Genomic DNA, 21610 nt, shown 5'->3' with positions numbered 1-21610 from the left:
TGTATAAGATGGTCCATGACATTATACATTCCTTAACCCTTTCGCTGTCGGACCTTTCTGACCGTGACGCACCCCCAGTGTCGGCTTGGTTTCAGGGAACGAGCATAACAGAGAATGAACATAGCAATTTATTTTTGATTATGATTGGTATACAAATAACATAGTCAATGTAATATACGCATTTCAGTGTTCTGCAGCTGTTGTTAGTAAACATCATCATCATCATCAGCCTGACTATAAAATCCCTTCAACACCCGAATCTGACGATGCGGAACCCTCTTCCTCGCATGCGACTCTGTCTGAGTCCGAATCCGAGCTCGGCTCGTATTCTGAATCGGAATTGAGCCACCGCTCCAATGAGCAGACGAAGGTCCCGCGCGCTGAGCCATCCGAAAGTAACCGCGCGCAGGGAGGATGCGCTTTCAGTCGCCCGCACTACGGAGAGCAATGGGACGCTGCGTGATCAAGAAGACAGAGAGAGATGGAAAAAGGCTAAACAAAGTTCGAAGGGCTTTACGTTTACTGCTGCAAGTCGAAAGCGAGGGTGCGGCGAGAGAGCGAAAGCAGCAACGAGTCGCTCTTTTCGGAGAGGCAACGGCACGTGCGCCTGAACTTGACGCGCCGTAGCAGGCACACCAACAGAAGAAAAATAAAAACCTTCAAACCAGCGGAGACGGCAGAACAACCCTTGAACCTATAACCACACGCGCGCGACGCATGATACAGCGAACACGGAGCCACCGCGCCACTCAGCAAAGAGAAAGTGGGGAGTGGCCGTCGCGCCCTACTCTTCAATACATGGAGTAACACAGGTCGGGGCGAATATACGAACTTGAAGAAAGAGTCAACAGAGTGCGTGGCCAATCCAGGAGCGCCAGCTTTGCGCTCTGGCGCGAAATTTTGAACGCACGATAGAGAACGTACCGGTACGTCAGTGACAGTTTTGGGGGGGAAGCGCGATGACGTACCGGTACGTCCGTGACAGCGAAAGGGTTAAAGCTTCTTGATCATATGCATTTGTTTGTGCCGCAACAGTACACCAAGTAGCATTCCACATTCGTTGCCTGGGCTTGTTACAAGATTGTGCTAATAAGACTCGACTCCAAAACATACTTCAGAGTTCATTTCCTGTGTTTTGTGTATCTGTAGATAATCACGTAGGATTAACTCCCCTTTACTTTTCCGCGTTTCCTTCTTTCCCTGTTTCTCTATCTTCCATTTTTTGTCTACTGCATTCATGTTTTCTCTACATTTTGTCTCACATAGTGCTCGTTAAGTACACCAGTACAAAGGCTCTCTAGCTGTTCCTGGGCACTACAATAAAAATTTGAATGATTGACTATTATCGTAGTATAAAATTGTGCTTTTTAAGTATGTACTAGTATACTATTTTAGTGCAGTGGCTTTCGCGCAATTAAAAAAAAGGGAATGAATTAAGAAGAGAGAGAGAAAATGATAAATGAAAGGTAGGGAGGTTAACCAGGACTGAGCCCGGTTGGCTACCCTACACTGGGGAAAGGGAAAGGGGGACGGAAAGATTAAAAGAAGAGAAAGTCCGCTGGGGATATCAGTGGGTCACTCAGTCTGGATCACAGACGCTGACTCAATCCGGTATCTTTCAAATATCGCAGCAGCGCTTTTGTGGCCTTTTGTAGCTGCGATATGCGAGGCCATGGTCCCAAGATCTTGTTCAAGGTGAACGGCTTTCCACCTAGCTGATTGAGAGCTCTGCAGAGGTCTTGCCTTTCATCTTCAAAAGATGGGCAGTAGCACAGTAGGTGTTCTTTGGTTTCCTCGACACCGCAGGCATTGCACTCGGCGCTATCAGCCATTCCAGTCAAAAATTCATATGCACTGGTGAATGCGACGCCCAAACTTAAGCGGCACAGCACTGTTTCCTAATTTCGCAGAAGACCTGGTAACAGCCGCAGTTGCATAGAGGGATCGAGGGAATGCAATCGATGTTGAGTGAATTCAGGTGTGTGCCACTTTTCCAATGTGAAAAGAGTGCGCTAGCTTGCCTAAGTGTTGGGCTGCGTCGGTCTGCGATAAAGGTACAGAAACAAGGGTTGCTCCTTCGTGGGCTTTCCTAGCAGCTTCGCCGGCGAGGTCGTTGCCGCAGATACCGCAATGACCCGGCAGCCACTGAAACACGACGTCGTGTCCTTTCATGTTCATGTGATGGTGCATTTCTCGTATCTCCGACACGAGTTGTTCACATGACCCGCGACGAAGAGATGACGGAAGACATTGTGAGGCCGCCTTTGAATCGCAGAATATTGCCCACCGATTAGCCGGTTGGTTATTAATATAATCAACGGCACCTCGGAGGGCAACACTCCGAACCGGTCGATGTTGTCAAGTGAGAAATCTTGTATTGGATGCTTAGTGATCGTGATGGTATAACCACTGCGCTGGTGGAGCTGGTCTGAGTGGAAGAACCATACGTATATATGCGGACTCTATCAAAGTAGAAAGTGTGCAAACAATCCAGAGCTGCTTGCTTGAAGGCCAAGGTAGGCAGGACAGTCTTCATTCTTATCCCTGGAACCGTAAGACGCACTTGAGGTTGTTTCAAACACCACAAAGCTGAGATTGAACGTGCTGAGGGTGTGAAGCCCGATGGTAAGGAGGCACGATGGATGCTGACCTTGTTGGAGAAGGACGCCTGTGGTCGTCGTTCTGGCATGAATTAAGAAAGTGCAATAATATGCTATGTGCCTGATCATATGCATTGTGCTATTAATTTCTTCTGAGTTTTTTATAATGGCTGGCTACTGTATGCAGTGTCGTGCAATAAAATAATATGCCACAGCAATTATTGCGTGCCTCGCAGAACAAATTGAATATATCTTTCTCAGTCAAAACATCATAGCATGCTGAAAACAATAAACTGCAATTTTTCTTTTTGTGGTGACGAAGTGTATAAATTGTGAAAATAACCTGTTTATATATTTCTTATACTATGCAAATGAACTGCTCCCATACATTCGAATAAGTGCTTCAATAGTACGACTTGGCAAAGGGCAACGAAAGACTCCTATTAAAACGCTCTAATTCTCAATATTGTATTATCTGACGGTATGTCATTTCATTAATGTAAAGAAAGGCAAACTTGATATGTGGAAACCAGTTACAATAGAACATGGCCCTTACACTGTCAAAATGTTTTGTAGCAATACACTCAATGTGAAGGCCTCCGGATGCGGTGTTGATGCATCAAAACAACCTAGAATAACAGAGGTGCTCCATGGGCTAGATTTGGCAGAATCAAGAATTGGGGGGAGACAAGATGCGAATTACATACATTTTAGCTATTCTAGTTTTTTTTGTGAGTGCTGCAGGTGTTTCAATTCTGGTTTGCTGATTTTCTCAGAACCCACTTTTTCACGTTTCTCTCATGCACCAAAAAGCATAATTATATTGACACGGATGCTTTATCTGTATCCGGTTACCGTATTTCACCGGCTAAAAAATGTTAAACGTTATCGCTCGGTGCAGGATGCGCCTGAACGTATCGGAAGTTTCGCGAATGTTATCGATGGTTCTGTCTGTTGTCGACGAACCTTGCTAATCTGATTGCATGCGCGACACAAATTGTGTTGTAGTTTCTGGAAGGCGCGCGGGCACCAGCGAATAGGCTGTAACTTTCGACGACTGCCGTATGCAAACCGAGGCGCTTGACCCGCAGATGAGATTTTCTACGATTGCCGACATTGCTCGCCGCTATCGTTGCGATTGAGCCGGCACTATTCATTTACCGTCACTACTACGTGGCAATATTTCTAACACAGATTTTTTTCAGTTATACATTGCACGCCTAATTCTTACATAGTTGGCTGTGCAATAAGCTACCAAAAATGAAATGGTGCAACAGTTTTTGATATATGGCATCGTCGTGCAGGTGTTTGCAAAGCGATCTTGCAGACAGACGACGCGCGAGCGCTGATGTCGATATTTTGTACACTATTGTTACTTCAAAAATAAAAAACTGTTGCGGCAGGTGTATATTCATTATTCAAACGTGTTTTTTATATATAAAAGCACATACAGATCACTAACTTATTGTTTCAAGCTTAGTTTACAGCAGGCTGTTTTAGGCCGGACTTTGACGGATGAAGACGGAACAGTCCAGCAACAGTGCGCCGCAGCCGAGGAGCGAGCTTCGGCGCGCGTCGGAGCTTGTCTCCAGTGGTTGCGCGCTCTTTCCCTCCAGCCGAAGCGAAGCGACGCGTTCGCTTGCCAGCGCGCGCCGAAGCTTTCGGCGCGTGCCAGTGGTTGGGGCATAACACGCTACGGGAGGAAATCCGCGGAAAAGTTCGTTCGAGTCCTGCGGAGCAGTTTTTTCAATCTAGATCTTGCTTTGTCAGTCGGTAACTGGCCTTAAGAATGTCGTGTCGGATTTGCGGAAGAAATAGAGAAAAGCACCATTATTCAAGGCGTATTTAAGGCTTAAAGCGCGCGCATGTTGAAAGTTCGTGTTGCTGAAACACGACACAAGCACGCGGTGTGCTCAGACACGCGAGTAATTACCAGATTTTCAGGTTTTGACAGCGTGAAAGTATGTGCACGTGGTTTCGTAGGTTAATTTACGTGCCTGCAGGATGCTTTTGTTCGGCCGGCGCGTGAGAGATTCCGACTGTCTGCGCTCAGCAATGCCTGGCAGCAGGGCCGTTTCTGTACCGCGCCTTTTACAGATGTACGTAGCTCATGCACAGGTTGTGGTGGCCATGAGCAACGTTTTCACACATAGGCGGTATAGATAATTTGAAGAACGTACCAGCATATGAAATCGTTATAAATTTATTACAGTGCAAATGGTTAGAATTTGATAGAAAAAAAAAAAGAAGGAACTTGATGGGACAACTGGAAAGAGGTTCAGAAAATAATTATCCCCCTCCCCTCATTGGCACCAGCAACACTTTTGTTGAAGTGCTAATTTTATCTCTGTATACTACGTGCGTCTGTATTCTTTTGCGTTGTAAGTTTTCACAAGGAAGCAGTGTTGCGTTAACTGGAACAGTCAAGGCACACAAGACAGAAAAAAAGTTGATTCTTGGGTTTTACATCCCAACACCACGATCTCATAACGCACGCCATAATGGGGGCTCCGGATGAATTTTTTTCCAGATGGGGTTCTTTACCGCGCCCCCAATGCACTGGACACGGACCCGTTTTGACACGGGCGTCAAAAGAAGAGGTTGGAGGAGCCGTGGCACTTACTTCACAAAGCCGCGCGTTTTTTGCCACTTGCACGAAGTCAGCCCGCCCGATCTTGTGAATCCACTCTTTTCTTCGTTTTGCGTTGCGCCCGGCGGATGGTAAAGCAAAAACCTTTTTGCCGTCACTGGGTCTGTTGTGGCAACCGTAGGCGCAGTAGCACGGCATCGCAATTAAGCACTCGGCCCTAACACATTGTATAAAACTACCGCGCTCCTTCAAACCGCCTGCCGTACTTTCGTCGCGCAGGCCCAAGAATGGGGGTCGCAGCGCGCTAGAAAGAAAAGATATACATAAGCGCGGCGCCTGTTCTGCGCCGGAAAGAAAAAAATTACCGACGATTACGTTACTTCCTAATGCGAAATTTGAGCGCAGCAAATAAGCTGTTTCACCTTTTCGATAGATTGAGGCAAAGAAATCGAGCAACACATGTATGCGCTATCACAGAATTTTTTTTTATTTTTCACACGTATTCCTTTAACAAAGACTCCACTAACAGTTCTTGACAGTCATGAAGGAAGCTTTGTGGTCGGAGAAATAGACTGATATATGTTCGACTTGGCACACCAATGCTTGATTCTCAAAGACGAGATCTATACAAGTGCCTCGCGAGGTTGTCACAGCCGTGGGACGCGTTACGAGCGAGAGGAACGGGAGGTTCTCCCGCATAAGTGTTAGGAAATTGCTGTTTGTCTTTATGTCAACATTAAAGACGACCGACGGAGGACTTCCATCGGTCGTCTCGCCCATGGCTCAGAAAGAACTGGCAGATAATTTCGCAGTGGCGAACGGCAGCGGCAATTTCGGCTCGGGCGGTGCACATATACAGATCCGCCGCCACCGATCTGGCTCTCTGATTGCCACCGCACAGGGCGAACGGCAGCGGCAATTTCGGCTCGGGCGGTGCACATATACAGATCCGCCGCCACCGATCTGGCTCTCTGATTGCCACCGCACAGGGGTTGCATTGGAGGAGGAGCGAAGAAAGGAATTAAGTTCGAGCCGGCGCTTTGACAACCGGAGACTCGCAGGAAGAGGGGGGAGGGGGGCGGCGTGTACACCCAGCGGCAAACGATGGGGGCAGAAGCGCGCGCAGCAAGCGGACAACACGATAAAGGGAGGAGGGAAGAGATAGCAGCGACTGACTGATGCCGCTGACGCCGATAGTGAGTCAATCCCAGCTGCGGAGTTGGTTTCAGGGACAACGCCGCCGATGCCGACACAAACAATATGATACCCTCGCTTCCGCAGCGCTAACAACCAGGTCTAGCCGTGGGAAGGTGGTCACGTATTCGTCGACGTGCTGGGGCCTACGTGAAATAACCGGCGCGTCGGCAACTGAAGAGCACCCTATCCGCCACACAAGAACAGGGGGGGGGGGGACCCTTTCCTCCTCTTTCTGCATGGCGGCGACGGTGTTCTATGCAGTCACGTTATCTTGACTCTCTAGCGGCGTCAGCGGCATCCAGCGGTATCAGTCGGTCGCTGCTAGCGCTGGGGGGATGAAAGGGGGGCGGAGCTGGTTACGAGGCCGACGACAACGCCGACGACGACGCGAAACCCAGGAACGGACGCCAAAGAGCTGCGCTCTAAAAATATACAAAAGCGCGGGGCCTGCTTTCACGTGACGCAGATTGGCCAATGAGGGAGCGGAGGAGGCTGGGGCGACAGGAGGAGTGGAGGAGGAAGCGCCTGGGTGAGCGGGGTGGCGGAAAGTTCTAAGAATGGCGCTACTTTTGGAAAATTAAGGGGCTTTACTTCGCCATCAAAACGTCTTGAAATTTTGTGCACGGATGGGGCTGCTTGCGCTATGCGACTCCCGGTGCATGGGCGTTGCCGCGAAATCCAGCCCGAGTTCGCAATTTTCGCGGTGAAATGGCTTTTGGAGCATGAAAAAGATGTTCTAGACAAAGTCCAGCATGATTTCCGGCGCCGGGGTTGCTTTGGTCGGTGGTGCATGGACAGAACGAAAAAATGTCGGGGTGGGGGGAGGAGGCTGAAGCCCCATAAGCACCCCCCCCCCCCCGGCTACGCCCCTGGTCACATTGCAGCGCCTAAACAGTTCCCGGATGGCATACAGTGGAAATGCCGCTCGCTCAGCCAGTGCGCCGCCGAACTCAGCGCCGTTTTTGAACATACGGGCAGGCCGGTGGTGCTTCTGTCGCAAGAAACGCGAGGCACCACTCCTGGCATCCGAGGATACGGAGGATATTTTCATCCAAGCACATTACTATGGTGGGCAGATTGTTCTAGAAAAACTGGACACCCTGTATACGCAATGCCTCATGACTTCGAGCGTACCGGAATCTTGGAAGAACGCTAACATAATCCTAATCCATAAGAAAGGGGACGCCAAAGACTTGAAAAATTATAGACCGATCAGCTTACTGTCCATTGCCTACAAAGTATTTACTAAGGTAAACGCAAATAGAATCAGGAACACCTTAGACTTAGGACCAGGCAGGATTCCGTAAAGGCTACTCAACAATAGACCATATTCACACAATCAATCAGGGGATAAAGAAATGTGCGGAATATAACCAACCCTTATATGTAGCTTTCATTGATTACGAGAAAGCGATTCAGTCGAAACCTCAGCTGTCATGGAGGCATTACGGAATCAGGGTGTAGACGAGCCGTATGTAACAATACTGAAAAATATCTATAGCGGCTCCACAGCCACCGTAGTCCTCCATAAAGAAAGCAACAAAATCCCATTAAAGAAAGGCGTCAGGCAGGGAGATACGATCTCTCCAATGCTATTCACAGCATGTTTACAGGAGGTCTTCAGAGACCTGGGTTGGGAAGAATCGAGTATAAGAGTTAATGAAGACTACCTTAGCAACTTGCGATTCGCTGATGATATTGCCTTGCTCAGTAACTCAGGGGACCAATCGCAATGCATGCTCACTGATCTGGAGAGGCAAAGCAGAAGGGTGGGTCTAAAAATTAATCTTCAGAAAACTAAAGTAATATTTAACAATCGTGGAAGAGAACAGGAGTTTACGATAGGTTGCGAGGCACTGGAAGTGGTAAGGGTATTCCCTTACCACTTCCATCTACTTAGGACAGGTAGTGAACGCGGATCCGTATCATGAGACTGAAATAATCATAAGAATAAGAATCGGCTGGGGTGCGTTTGGCAGGCATTCTCAGATCATGAACAGCATGTTGCCATTATCCCTCAAGAGAAAAGTGCATAACAGCTGTCTTACCAGTACTCACGTATGGGGCAGAAACCTGGAGGCTTACGAAAAGGGTTCTACTCAAATTGAGGACGAAGCAACGAGCTACGGAAAGAAGAATTATGGCTGTAACGTTAAGGGATAGGAAAAGAGCAGATTGGGTGAGGGAACAAACGCGAGCTAATGACATCTTAGTTGAAATCAAGAGGACGAAATGGACATGGGTAGGATATGTAATGAGGAGGGAAGATAACCGATGGTCATTAAGGATTACGGACTGGATTACAAGGCAAGGGAAGCGTAGCAGGGGGCGGCAGAAAGTTAGGTGGGCGGATGAGAGTAAGAAGTTTGCAGGGACAACATGGCCGCAATTAGTACACGACCGGGGGAGTTGGATAAGTATGGGAGAGGCCTTTGCCCTGCAGTGGGCGCAACCAGGCTGATGATGATGATGATGATGATGATGATGATGATGATGATGTTACACGTGTACACTGGAAAGAAAAAGCGGGACCAGCAGAGAGGAGGCCGTTGAAGCACATGCATGTTTGTGCGCAGGGACGGGCCTCGCGCAAAGCTCGACACAGCTAAGTACTTTAGCAAGATCCAAGAGGTGGTGGCGGGGCAGTTTGAATTCAGAGGTCGTCAAACATTACTTGTGTCAGCCTACCTTCGCCCAGAAACCAACTGCCACAAGAAAGGTGGCGCGAACAAGGCTAATTTCGCATGGTTGCGTGAACTGCGAAACATTTACCATAAGGACCGAGTATTGGTTGGAGGAGATTTCAATGCTACTCATCAGAATTGGGGATATGACACGAATTCAGGGAGGGGACGTGTACTTCTTGAGGAAGTTGAAGCAGCTGGCGTTGTCTTGTCGAACGACCTGGACTACCCCACTCGTCAGGCACTCCACTCGGGGCAGCGGGACAGCACGCCTCGCTTAGACGACTCCGCGACTTGTGAATGACTGGAGGTGGGGTGCCGACCCTACGGGCAGCGATCACTACCCTGTCTGGATTGAAGTCGAGGCGAAGGCCACCGGGAAGAAGAAAAGAATGACCTGATCCATAGGCTGGGATATGTTCCGTTCCTGTTTTGAGGCCTTCGATAAGAACGGACCGTTTCTAGAGAAGCTGTCAATTGCAGCTCCGAAAGCCACTAGAAATACTGAAGTGGACGAGCATCTCTCTGCACTTCACAAACATCTCCTCAATCTATGGGACACGCGAGCCATGTTACATCAGGCATACATCGAGAAAGAGAAGCAGCACGTAGACATGCTCAAGGTTCGTAATTTGATGGCGCAGGCGCGTCGTTATGCTAGGGAACGTGAACGAGAACGCTGGTGCGAACCCTGGGACTGGGACGGACTGGGACGCGAGAGCTGTGGTCCACTTTCAAGGGCATGTCTAGAAAGATAAAGGAGTGCAATACCGTCAGGAATGTAACGCTGGCTACTAGTTGTTCACCCTCCGAGTTCGAAGTGAAGGTGGCGCACACTTTCTTTACTCAGCCGGACTTACCACCCGATGCTAAAATTTACCAACGCAAGGTTCCCACGTCGGACACAGATATCGAATCGCCTTTTACTATGCAGGAATTGATCATGGCTCTCGATTGTGTGAACGCCAAGAGTGCACCGCGCAAGGATAGTATTACCTGGTAGTTGTTGCAGAACCTCAGTGAACAAGGAAAATAACAGTTAAAGGAAGAGCTCAACAAATTTTGATTGTCAGGCCAAATTCCTGCCGAGTGGAAGCACTCCGTGGTGAGCCCTATTCCAAAACCAGGCAATCCTGCAAATGATGTCAGCAATTTGCGGCCTATTTCGTTGACATCTACACTGTGCAAGTTTCTCGAAGGCGTAGTCCTTAAGCGGTTCACCTACTATCTCGAGGAAAGTAAAGAAAAACCCTACTTTGACCCAAGTCAGACTGGCTTAGACGAGGCCGCCGTACTCTGGACAGTCTCTTTGTGCGCCGCCGTTCTGTCAGGAAGCGGCGGGGTAGGCAGAAGTTATCCTGGTCGCCGCGAACTTACGGAAGGCATTCGACAACACTTGAAAGAAGCACGCCCCGCAATACGAATTGTTAACTTTGTTAAACCTTCCTGGAGCATCGAATATTCGAGATCTGTAGTGGCAACACATATCCAAGGACATTCACGAACACTCTAGGTGTTCCTCAAGGGGCGATTTTATCGCCTACGCTGTTTAATCTAGTCATGCGGGGTCTGGCTGTGCGTCTCCGACAGCTTCACGGTGTCCGATTCACCATATATGCAGACGACGTGACATTGTGGACGGAACAAGCCGACCGTCTCAGGGCAATAGAAATAGCCACTAAGGCAATGCAGAATGCGCTCGACACATTGACGGATTATTTGAAAGAAACCAGCATGCAGCCATCTCCGGAGAAAACAAATTACATCCTTCCCGGTCGCACGGCGCAAGAAAAGGAAAACGTCGAGCTGTATGTACTGTAGCTGGCAAGAAACTTGAAATAGCTCCGGAACGCCACGTGAAGATACTCGGCATTCCAATTCTCGAAGATGAAGGGGCGGCTTCCTGGCTCTAACAACTGGAGCCTACATAGCTAAAATTCCTCCACCTCGTGAAATGCATATCGCAGAAGCGTGGAGGAGCTGGCACCACTACGGCTCGCACTCTGACGTCGGCAGTGCTTGCGTCGAGGGCCTGTTACGGTGCGGTATGCTCTGAACTCACCAAATCACTATAAGGACGCACCGAGAGTGTCTTCGAGTGATCACGGGTCTTCCGCGCCACGCGCAAGTGGAAGACCTGTATCGGACTCACGGACAGTGTGTTCCAATCGCGAGCGCTCGACCGGATCAAGAGCGTCGTTGTCAAATCTGCCAATGGAATGTGTGCGCTCCCGCGGGGGCATTTATTAAAGGGAAATCAAGTCAGAGGCCGCTAAACTATAGGCGGTTATGAGAATTCATCATGGGCTTTTTCTTTTTTTTTTACCTAGGTAGGACATTAGGCAATATATTAGCAAGAGCTTGGGGGCGCAACCCGCCACCCAGTCCAAATGGGACGTTCCTAACATCCATCCATCCATCTATCCATCCATCAGGTAGCCCTGTGTTGTCGTCTCCCTCCGGCCCGTGTCTATAACGGTCTTATTCACAATGCCACATCACGACCATCATCTGGATCATCTTGGCAATCCCTGCGTTTGTTTTTCTTCCGTGTATGAAGAATCATCATTGAACTTGGGAACTCATAATATCCAGGAGCAGGAACAAAAACGCATGGCACGCCGTAGCGTCCATGTTTTCAATGTCGTCCATAGCTGCCCGCGCCCGCAAACAGGCGGCCGTGACAGGAAGCAGAGGCGGGTGAAAGAAATACGTGACGCGAACTTCCGGTCAAATCTGCAGATTTCGATGGAGCTAATATTTTTGCACTGCAGAGCGATCCGGAATCGGTGGCTGGTCCCAATCTGCCATTGCAACACACTACTCTCGCTCTCATTCTGGCATTTGAATAGGATTGGTCCATGGATCAAAATACTTGATCTGGATCTACCATTGGAATTCAGCATTAGAACGCAAGGAGGGACCTGACCGCCGTCGCCGTTACAAACGCTCTGGACAGCAACGCTTGGAGTTCTTTGATGGATGGATGGATGGATGGGTGGATGGATGGATGGGTGGGTGGGTGGGTGGGTGGGTGGGTGGGTGGGTGTATGTATGTATGTATGTATGTATGTATGTATGTATGTATGTATGTATGTATGTATGTATGTATGTATGTATGTATGTATGTATGTATGTATGTATGTATGTATGTATGTATGTATGTATGTATGTATGTATGTATGTATGTATGTATGTATGTATGTTAGGGCCGTCCCGTTTGGAATGAGCGGTGGGTTGCGCCACCAAACTTTTTGCAATATTATACTGCCTGATGTCCTACCTAGGTTAAAAAATAAAATGAAGAAAGGACGTAGAAAGCTCGTCGGTCAAGATGGAAGTGCTTCCTGCTGTCGTTCCTTGGGACGACGTGCAGGTTCTAGTTAGGAAACCTGTCACTCGCCGGCAAACGAGAGAGTACCACGGCGATTAGAAAGCCAAACTAGCAGAACGAGCTGACTTGAAGGAAAATCCAATTTTCACTGATGCGGCCTGGTAGCCTACTACCTCCTTAGCGGCGCTGCCAGTCGTTGGTGGTGAGAAGCAAGATGCCCAGATCCACCAACACCAGCAAGAACCGACCATTAAGTCACTCAAACTGCAGGCCATCCTATTTGCCATAGAGAGGCTAACGGGAAAGGCGGAAATAAGTGTAGAAGACCACAGAAGCAAAGCGTTCATAATATTCACCGACTCGTTAGACATTGTTCAATATTCACGTTAAAGGCGCTCACGGGGATGCCTAGACTGGGCACGTGGGCGCATGATATTGAGGTCGCATGCGCATCCCTTCATAGGGATTACGACATGGGCGCGTGAGGGGACCGGGTTCCGGGGCACTCGGGCAGCGTGGGCAACGGTGCCGCCCACAGTGCAGCGAACGAACTGTTATTTTCCCTTTCATCTCCCCTGGACTCCCTCATTCCTGTGCGCGTTGAAGAAGAGCGCGAGCGACTGCAAGCAAAACGGGAGATGAAGGTACCGCGCAATGCACCCTTTGCCCAAGGGCCTTCCTCGGGGCGCCCAAGTCCTGGTGCACAAAGCCAGGACGGTTGCAGCACTCACCGAAGACGTCCTGGCTATAAGCGGCGCGGGCACGCCGCTTCAAGGAAGACGACAGGTCATCAGAGACAACGACACCTGGACAACGAGGAATACGAAGAAATGGAGCAAAATGTGACGTCGCCACCAGTGGCGTTCAGTACGTGTAACATCGGTGCTCGTTCGACAGTGAAGCACCTGTTGTGGGACTGTCCCGGACTCGTGACATTAAGAGACAAACAGAAAGGATGCGGCATTACCTCACTGGAGGCATATGGACCACGCCAACCCCTCAGTTCTACGCTCGGCGAACTATCAACTCTTTACGGCAGGTTATGAACGTGTAGTGTTTTGCTTGTTTTTCTTCTGCTTTTCGTATTGATTTGTTTAATTTTATGACCCACACCATTGACCCGCACCTGTGCATAGGCCACTGAGCCACCCTTTTCATGAAAGTTCATTCTCTCTCTCGGCAGAGCGCGCCAGCTACCTTCGGGTTGTGCCTTCAGCACTGTGTCCAGAGGTTCTTCACGCCCTTCGCGATGACCCAATGGCAGGACACCTGGTCTTTTCCCGTACGCTCGTGAAGATTCGTTTTAAATATTACTGGACACGCCTGATCGCCGACGTCGTGCATTACGTCAAGATTTGTCGCGACTGCCAGCGACCCAAGACACCACCGACAAAGCCGGCGGGATTGCTACCGCCGACCGAGCCTCCTGGCCGACTGTTTCAGCAGGTATGCATGGATTTGTTGGGGTCCTTCCCGACGTGAACATTTGGAAACTAGTGGATCGTCGTGGTTACCCGCTACGCGGAAACAAAAGCCCTGCCCAAAAGTTGTGTGGCGGAAGTAGCGAAATTCTTCGTATAAAACATCCTGCTGCGACGTGGTGCCCCAGAAGACCTCCTTACCAACAGAGGAACGGATTTTACAGCTGAGCTTACTGAAGCCATCCTGCAGTACAGCCAGATAGGTCACCGGACCGGAGGACAACCGCCTACCATCCCCAGATGAATGTTCTTAAGGAACGCCTGAACAGGACGCTCACCGGCATGTTAGCGATGTACTTGGATGTGGAACACAAGAGGTGGGACTCCGTCCTTCCGTAGGTAACCTTCGCATACAACACGACAGTGCAAGAAACAACGCAGACAACGCCGTTCCAGCTGGTTGACGTCGTCCTGTCTGCCGAGGAAGAGAATTTCACCGCCTATCGGCAGCGCGCCCGAAGAAGCGTGACAGCTGGCGCCCGCCTGCGCAGCAGAGGACGGATAGCCGTCACTGCAATCTTCGGCGACGCTATGTGGAATGCCAGCCTGGCGACCGTGTTTGGGTTTTGGACCCCGATACGCCGACGAGAACTTGGAAATGTTCGCGACGCTATTTCGGACCCTCACCCAAAGCATTGGCGCACTGCACGGTCGTGCCAGACGGCATTTCGCTATCACAGCGGCGCCGCGCGCGACCTCAAGTCATCCGCCACGTGGTTCGAACTAAGCCTTTCTACGCCCGCTGAAGAACTACAGGACTTTGTTTGTGTCTTTACTACGGGTACTTTTGGCTTTCACTCTTCTGTTTCCTGCATCGGGACGATGCTTCTTTAGAGGGGGCACTAATGAGCATCGATATGCGTACACTCGGCCACACAATATTGCGGGGCGCGCGTGGTGAAACGGCCCTCTAACGGCGCGTCGAGACCGACGCCTGTGGGACTGCAAAGCGGCGTTTCCACGCTGGCGCGACGGCGACATGCGAATGTAGCCACGGGCTGTGAGTGGCGCTGAGGCTGTTTCGACGGGCAACACTATACCCGAAGCATGCGCTTGCGCGGACGCATAGAGCCCGGGGAAGAACGCAACAAGGCATTTGATTTTTCTGCGCTGCGCCTTTTCATGGCCAATGTTGCTTGTTTCTTTCTTTTGACGAACGGGCCGTTCCCCCGCAGAAGAGCATGGCAGAAAACGCGCTCTACAGAAGGAGACAGGCAATACGAAAATGGAACTCCCGCTTTCCATTATAAGGTCTTGCCCGTCGAAGCCGCCACAGCGCCAATCTCAAGAGAGGCGGCTACATTCACATCGCATATCGTATGGACCGCAAATAAAGACGGGACACAAAAACAACATGGATGTCGCCTCTTGCAGTCCCGTCAACAGCGGCGCCGAGGGCCGTTTCGCCACGCAACGGTCTTTCCGCGCCGAGTGCTCTTCGCTGTCGGAAGTTTCTCGAATGTCATCCACAGTTCTATCCGTCGTTGTCACCGAACCTTGTGTAACCGGGCTGTACGCACGTCGCGAACCCCGCAGTATTTTCTGGGAGGCACCAGCGATTCGTCGGAAGCTTTGACGACTCGTGTGCGAAAGCCGACGTGCTTGATTCGCAGATCATATTTCGATGATGGCCGACTGTGCTCGCCGCTATCATAGAGCTTTGAGTGCCATTTCTTTCGCTGAGCACAAGTGAGGCCAATAAAGAGTTAACGTTTTCAAGTCATGCTTTTGACAGCGCGTCATTGTCATTCCATGTCGTCACGAGAACGTCAGGGTGTCCCGCGTAACTCCGCCACCTCGTGCTCAGCAGCCTAACACCATAGCCACTGAGCAACCACGACGGGTTAGTATTGATTGTGGCACATCGCTTTGTGTGTGGCTTACTAAGCGAAAGCCTCTCTGTTTCAAGGTCGCGTTGTGAGCTACAGAAAATATCACGTGACCGAAGGAAGGCCGGAAGCGAACCAGACAATGTGCAGCCGTGTACAAGAGATGATTACTGATTAGCAAAGTTAAGTATAGTGATTGATTAGTGTTGGACTAAGATGAATTAAGGATGATTAAGGTGTATTAAGGATAATTAAGGTGGATGAAAGTCGCTAAAGGTAGATGAGAGTGAATGAAGGTGGGTAAAGTTGCGTTAGGGAGGATTATGGTCGATTAGGGGGATTAAAGTGAATGAAGAAGGGTTAGCGTGGATTAAGGAGGAATTGGGTGGATGAATATCGATGAAGGTGGATCAGGGCGCATTAAGGAGAATTATCGTGGAATAAGGTGAATGAAGGAGTATTAGTTAGTAAGCGAATGTTTCCGAGTTTATGCGGCCGGTAAAACTGCTATCCTTCATTCGTATAGCTATGTGCGAATTTACTATCACAATCAATGCTTCGCCTTTCGGGCGAAACTGTAACTTCTTTGGGGCATATATTTATCGATCTCCGTTTACAGCCTTGCCTAGCGCGTACAGGCACAGACGCTTCGGTTCTGATTAATAGTTTGTGGCAGGAAGTGCTAATATGGTGATTGACCCCGCTTATGAGCAGTAACAGTGCAAAAATATGCGCAGGCACGCGGACACACGGGTGCATGTAAGCATAACTGTTTCTCATGCATTCGAGCCCACTTTCGAGATTGCCCGTACTCCCCGATGGAGGACAATCGCTCCTTCGTAGTGGAGTAACCGCTTCAGCTACATTTGACTCCATTTTCAGAAGTCAGCGTTCTCCAAGACGGAGTACATTGACTCCGCCATGAAGTCACCACTGCAGCGGCATTCGATTTCGTTTGGAGAGTTATGCTTCCCAACGGAGTACAATCACTCTCTTGTTGTGCGTTTTATTATTTGTGTCGTAGTGGCAGTTATTGATACGCAGGTGGAGTGCCACGCGTACCTGAACCAGGACGACCTGCTGCAATTTTGCAAGGAGCACAGTATCTGCCTCACTGCTTATGCGCCATTGGGCAGCCCCAGTGCAGCGCACCACAATGCGGCCGCCTGCAAGGGGGAAAAGTGAGTTCGTTCGTCAACAGAATGAATTGAGAATGCGATTAGCCAATCGGAACGCGGCTACTTGAGATCACACTGAGATGCCGACACTAATTCTTGACGGGTACCGATGCCATTGAACTTGGTGGTGCTTCACGGGAACGTACTCTTCGCGGCATACCAAAAGTGTACGTCTCGGCATGTGTCGTATTCGTTGAGCATTTGATCTGTCATTCTCTGTTGAAACACGTACGCATAATCAATAATGCTCTTAAGCCGGCAATGATCCACATTGGTGTAATTATAGTGCTCTACTCGTGGCATTTCGCCTTTGTTATTTGTAAGAACTGAATGCGAAGTAAATGCTGTTATTGTCATGTCAAGAAGTGTGAGATTTAGTTCGGCGTGAAAGAGGGATAATACGTTGGTTTTCAGAGGCCGTAAGCCGAGAGCCTGCAGACGAATTTCATCAAAAGAACTTCAGTTTGACCTAGTTGGTGTTTACTGCATATCATATTGAGCGCAAATAAAAACGGCTCTCCGCAAGTCGTGTGTGCACAGGATACAGCTTGCCTTTGACAATCAGATGTCCCGTCTGAAGACAGCAAGGTTCCCTGACTCCACGTTAACGCCAGTGGTGGAAACCCTCTTGCAGTAGGTAAAATGATCTAGGAGCAAAGCAAGGGTGAGGATGACTATTATGGCCGTAAGACCTGAAGTGGCATCGTATATTCACAGGGTCACCTACAACCTAAGGAAGGTGGCAGGCACGCTTGGAGTCCCCCTTGTCTTTTCAGCCCCTTTGCGCGGCTCTGCTCTCGCACCTCCCGTGATCTTAAAGGAAGGCAAGGATACGGCAAGAACCATATCAAGCCGTATACAAATGCAATGTAGGTGTTGGTTACGAAATCCCTCTGGCTTGTGGCAAGTCTTACATAGGGCAGGCGGGACGGTGCCTGAGCTGGAATAAAAGTTGACGAAACACGGATTGGCGCACTTGCCTGCGCACGGCAATGCCTGCCCCTGTGCACCACTTTTTAAGGAGATAAAGATTCTGGGGAGAAGCCAGGACCAGATTGTACGTGAACTGATGGAGGCATATAAGATAAAAAAAAGAGGCGCCAAGATTGTGTTAGTGACACTTCCATTAGGTTGTTTCAATCAGAGATAGTTTTTTTTTTTAAAATAATTGGCTGCCCCGCTAGGCTGATGAGTGTTCTTGGTCGCTACGTTCTGCGCACGTTCTATTCTATATACTGCCACTGGTTGCCGTGAATAAATTAGATTAAAATTACCGCCCCTGTCGTTTTTGTGTTCTCTTGCGCTGTCCCCGTCTTTATTGGCGTTCGATACGATATGCAGAATTTCATGAAAACCGACTCAATTGATTCCGCCAGGTGACCTTTATCTTCTGGTATAGTGCTTTGAGCCACTCAACCGACGTTTGGGGCTACAGTGCAGAACGAGTTTGGTGGTGGTTAGCGCAGTCGCTTCCGCCTGAGCTGGGTTCGTCGTCTGCTTGCCGGCTACACCGCCACAGCGCAGCCGCTCGCGCGTTGTAGCGCGCGGATAACCACGCTGCGGAGGTATTGGACAGTTGAGAATGGAGCCCACCCTATACACCGGCTGCCACGACTGCGCATGCGCGGAGTTTATCGAGCTCCAATAAGTTGACCGCGTCGGTTGTCGTGATCGTGTATAATAATACGGCAGGGCCCAGGCTATCCTATTTCGCCCTTGTCACCTGCCGGTTGTCGTGACAGCAAAAAAGAAAAAAGAAAAATGGGAGGACGCTTAAGCTTCGCCTTCAAGAGTGGAACGCGACAGCGTTCCCGTAGACCCGCCAAGGGGTATAAGACAATGCGCTACGGCGCAGGGATCACTTACGAGGCGCCCCGCATCGGACTTTGCGCCCACCTATCACGCGGTGAGCGTCGAGCAACGCAGCGTTCGGCGCGGCAACGAAACGTGCGCCTGAGCAAACGGAACGAACCAAAGAACTCGGTGTCTCGGAGGGGAAACGATCTACGCCAGCCAAACGTCGTGATCGGCACGGGCAGAGAGATAGATAGATAGTAATCTAGAGAAAGGAACAACGCTTGATTCTGCAACCTCTGTGGGAGCACGGCGAAGCGTCGTCAGGGGAGAGGGAGTCGGAGCCGCGACGCGCTTGGCACCGGTCCCAATGCGCGCGTGGCACGCCTCCTGTCGGGGCAGCGCGGTACAATGAGAGGAGGGGGTCTTCTGTGTTTGCCGCAAGATGGCTCTGCGTGTGCGGTAAGCGCAGAAGAAATGCAGCGGAAACGTACTTCGCTACTCGTGTAACTGCGGCTCCTGTAAGTTACATGCTCATAATTACCGATATACACCGCAATATAACTTTCTACGGCTCGTTTCTAAGACAACACCGCATTCACTAGAGGCGCTTTTGTACAGCTTTGAAGCATCGAACTCGTGGCTGAGTGGTAACGTCTCCGTCTCACACTCGGGAGACCCTGGTTCGATTCCCACCCAGCCAATCTTGGAAGTTGCTTTTTATTTATGAAGTGCCTGCCATGATTTATCGCTCACGGCCAATGCCGCGGACGCCGACGCCGACGACACCGGCTTTTCTGCGACACGAGCTCCTTAACGCTATCGCGTTAAAAGAAATTATCCGACGATTACGACACTCCCTAAAGAGCCGTTTATAGTCCGACGTAACGCGCGCGCTCGCGCACGCTACGTTACGTTGGCGAAAACAACTCCTTCTATAGTCCGACGCACTGCAGCGCCGACGTAACCGGCGGCTGCCAGCGCGCCCAACGGGCCCGGCGCAAATTTGGCTCCTGCTCCATTCGCACGCCGGCCCCGCCGACTGCGTCGACCCACAATGCTTTGCGCGCGAAGAAAAAGGCGCCAACACAACTCCGCAGACAGCTTTTGCGGACGGCGCGCGACTTGGCGAAAGTTCTGCGCATGCTCCGAAGTTAGCAGCCTACGGCGCGCGCGTTGAAGTATTGGCCTCGAGCTTCACCACTGGAAAAGCTGGCGCCACCGTCGGCGTGACGTGCTAGGAGGGATCACGTGGACATAGCGGCCGCGTCGGCTGCTTCGGGCGCGCCGAAGCGAGCTGAAAACGAGTTTAAATTCCCTCGTTCGCTGCGGTCCTCATTTAGTGGCGAAGTTTTCCCGCCTCGAGTGTCTCCTTTACAACGCTTCAAAGCACTACAATAGGTAGTGGCTGCCTTTGAAGGCGCGCAACACGGTAGGCTACTGCTCGGTGCCGCAGGGCCGGACGCACGTAATGGAGGCCGGTGTCAGCCTTATTCACACGTAGCCGCAGGACAAGAAGCTGCGTGAAGCTTGGCTCGCGAAACATAAAACCGGCAAACAGTCATCGGCTACAACTCGGGTGTGCAACAAGCACAGACGCGAGGAAGATTTCTGCTACGGCGCCCGGTCTGCGATGTTCTGAAAACGCGCACTGAGACGCTCGCCCGAGTCCGCTGCCCGACTAATGTCGTGACGGTTTGGTCTATGAACTTGTCGACGCTATAGATACTGGCAAGTTCAGTGGAGTGGAAAGGCAGCGGTAAGAAGCACATTAAAAAAAAGCATGGCATATGGTCATGTTTGTGTTATGAAATAATGCACTGGATTACAAAAAAGGAGCAGCGGGAAATTGCACGCTGAGAACTCCGATAAACATACAGTGCGACGCAACTCGAGAAATAGTATTGAAAGGTCAAAGAATTTAGAAGAAAAAAAGATTGAATCGTCGCGACGGCACATCACAGTTGCCGGAGGCGTCGAAGTCTCTACAATGAAATTATTTTTGAACAGCTCTGATAGCGCCCACGCAACAATGGTTGCTTGTATACTGTCAAATGCTCATATTCTGCGGCCTAGAGCTCATGGCACGGTGCGAAAACGCGCGCGCGGAGAAAGCGAAACAGTGCGCGGACAAGCATGCAGACGCGCAGTCGGTCGCTGCGAATCTGCGCGATCGCTGCATTGAGGCTTCGTTCTATTACACTCCATTTAGCTATACAAACACTATAAGAACATATTTCACATAGTTTGCTCACAGCGTTTACCTACTTTTCACGCTAGAAGCCGGTTCGGGAGACTCCATCGTGGCGACCGCGCGCAGTGGCGATCACTGTACGTATTCGGTAAAGAGATAGCGTCATGGAAACGATTGTGTGCTTTCAGTTTGCCCAAGATTATTATTTAGACAGTAAGAAACTTCTTTCGTTTCGAAAGTACTTACAGAAATGTCCGGGAGAGCTCGCGCGTGGTGTTTTCAGTGAGTGCTGACAGCAAAACCTATGAGGAGCGCGCCACGTGATCCCTCATACTACGCCAGCGAGGCGCTTCCGATAGATGGCGACTCCGTAACTCCTCGCCGCCAATAGAGGGGATGGCATCTCGGCTGGCGCAGCGCAACCGACGGAGCGTGACTGACCGCGAACATTAGAACCCTATTTGGTCGGTCCCTCTCGACTAGTTCTAGTAGGCGACTTCAACTGTGTGTTAGAACTGGTTGACCGCCTCTCGCGTAGAGGGACTCCAATAACGAAAGATAAGCGTGGTAATGCTGTACTGCGAGACCTCGTCGATGAGCTGGGACTGGTCGATGCTTGGCGCGTGCTTCGCCCTGGACAGTCAGGAATGACATGGACAGGGAGGGGTGGGCAGAGCCGCATCGACCGTTTTTACATCTCGTCGACACTGGCTCCCAGTATGCATTCTT

At 50.3% G+C, this 21610-nt stretch overlaps 1 protein-coding gene across 3 annotated transcripts in view; it reads left to right on the top strand.

Annotated features, from left to right (window-relative positions):
• Positions 1–21610, top strand: part of LOC135918016 (1,5-anhydro-D-fructose reductase-like) — a 217370-nt gene that overhangs the window by 142708 nt on the left and 53052 nt on the right. For all 3 annotated transcript variants that reach the window (XM_070521489.1, XM_070521488.1, XM_065451682.2), the window contains one exon: positions 16760–16896. In XM_070521489.1, coding sequence (XP_070377590.1) covers positions 16760–16896 — 137 coding nt within the window. The remainder of the gene's footprint in view (positions 1–16759; positions 16897–21610) is intronic.

The sequence above is a fragment of the Dermacentor albipictus genome, chromosome 7 (assembly GCF_038994185.2).
Source record: "Dermacentor albipictus isolate Rhodes 1998 colony chromosome 7, USDA_Dalb.pri_finalv2, whole genome shotgun sequence".
In the NCBI taxonomy this organism is placed as follows: Eukaryota; Metazoa; Arthropoda; class Arachnida; order Ixodida; family Ixodidae; genus Dermacentor; species Dermacentor albipictus.
Note: the sequence above shows the minus strand (reverse complement) of the source record. Positions and strands in the feature narration are given on the sequence as shown.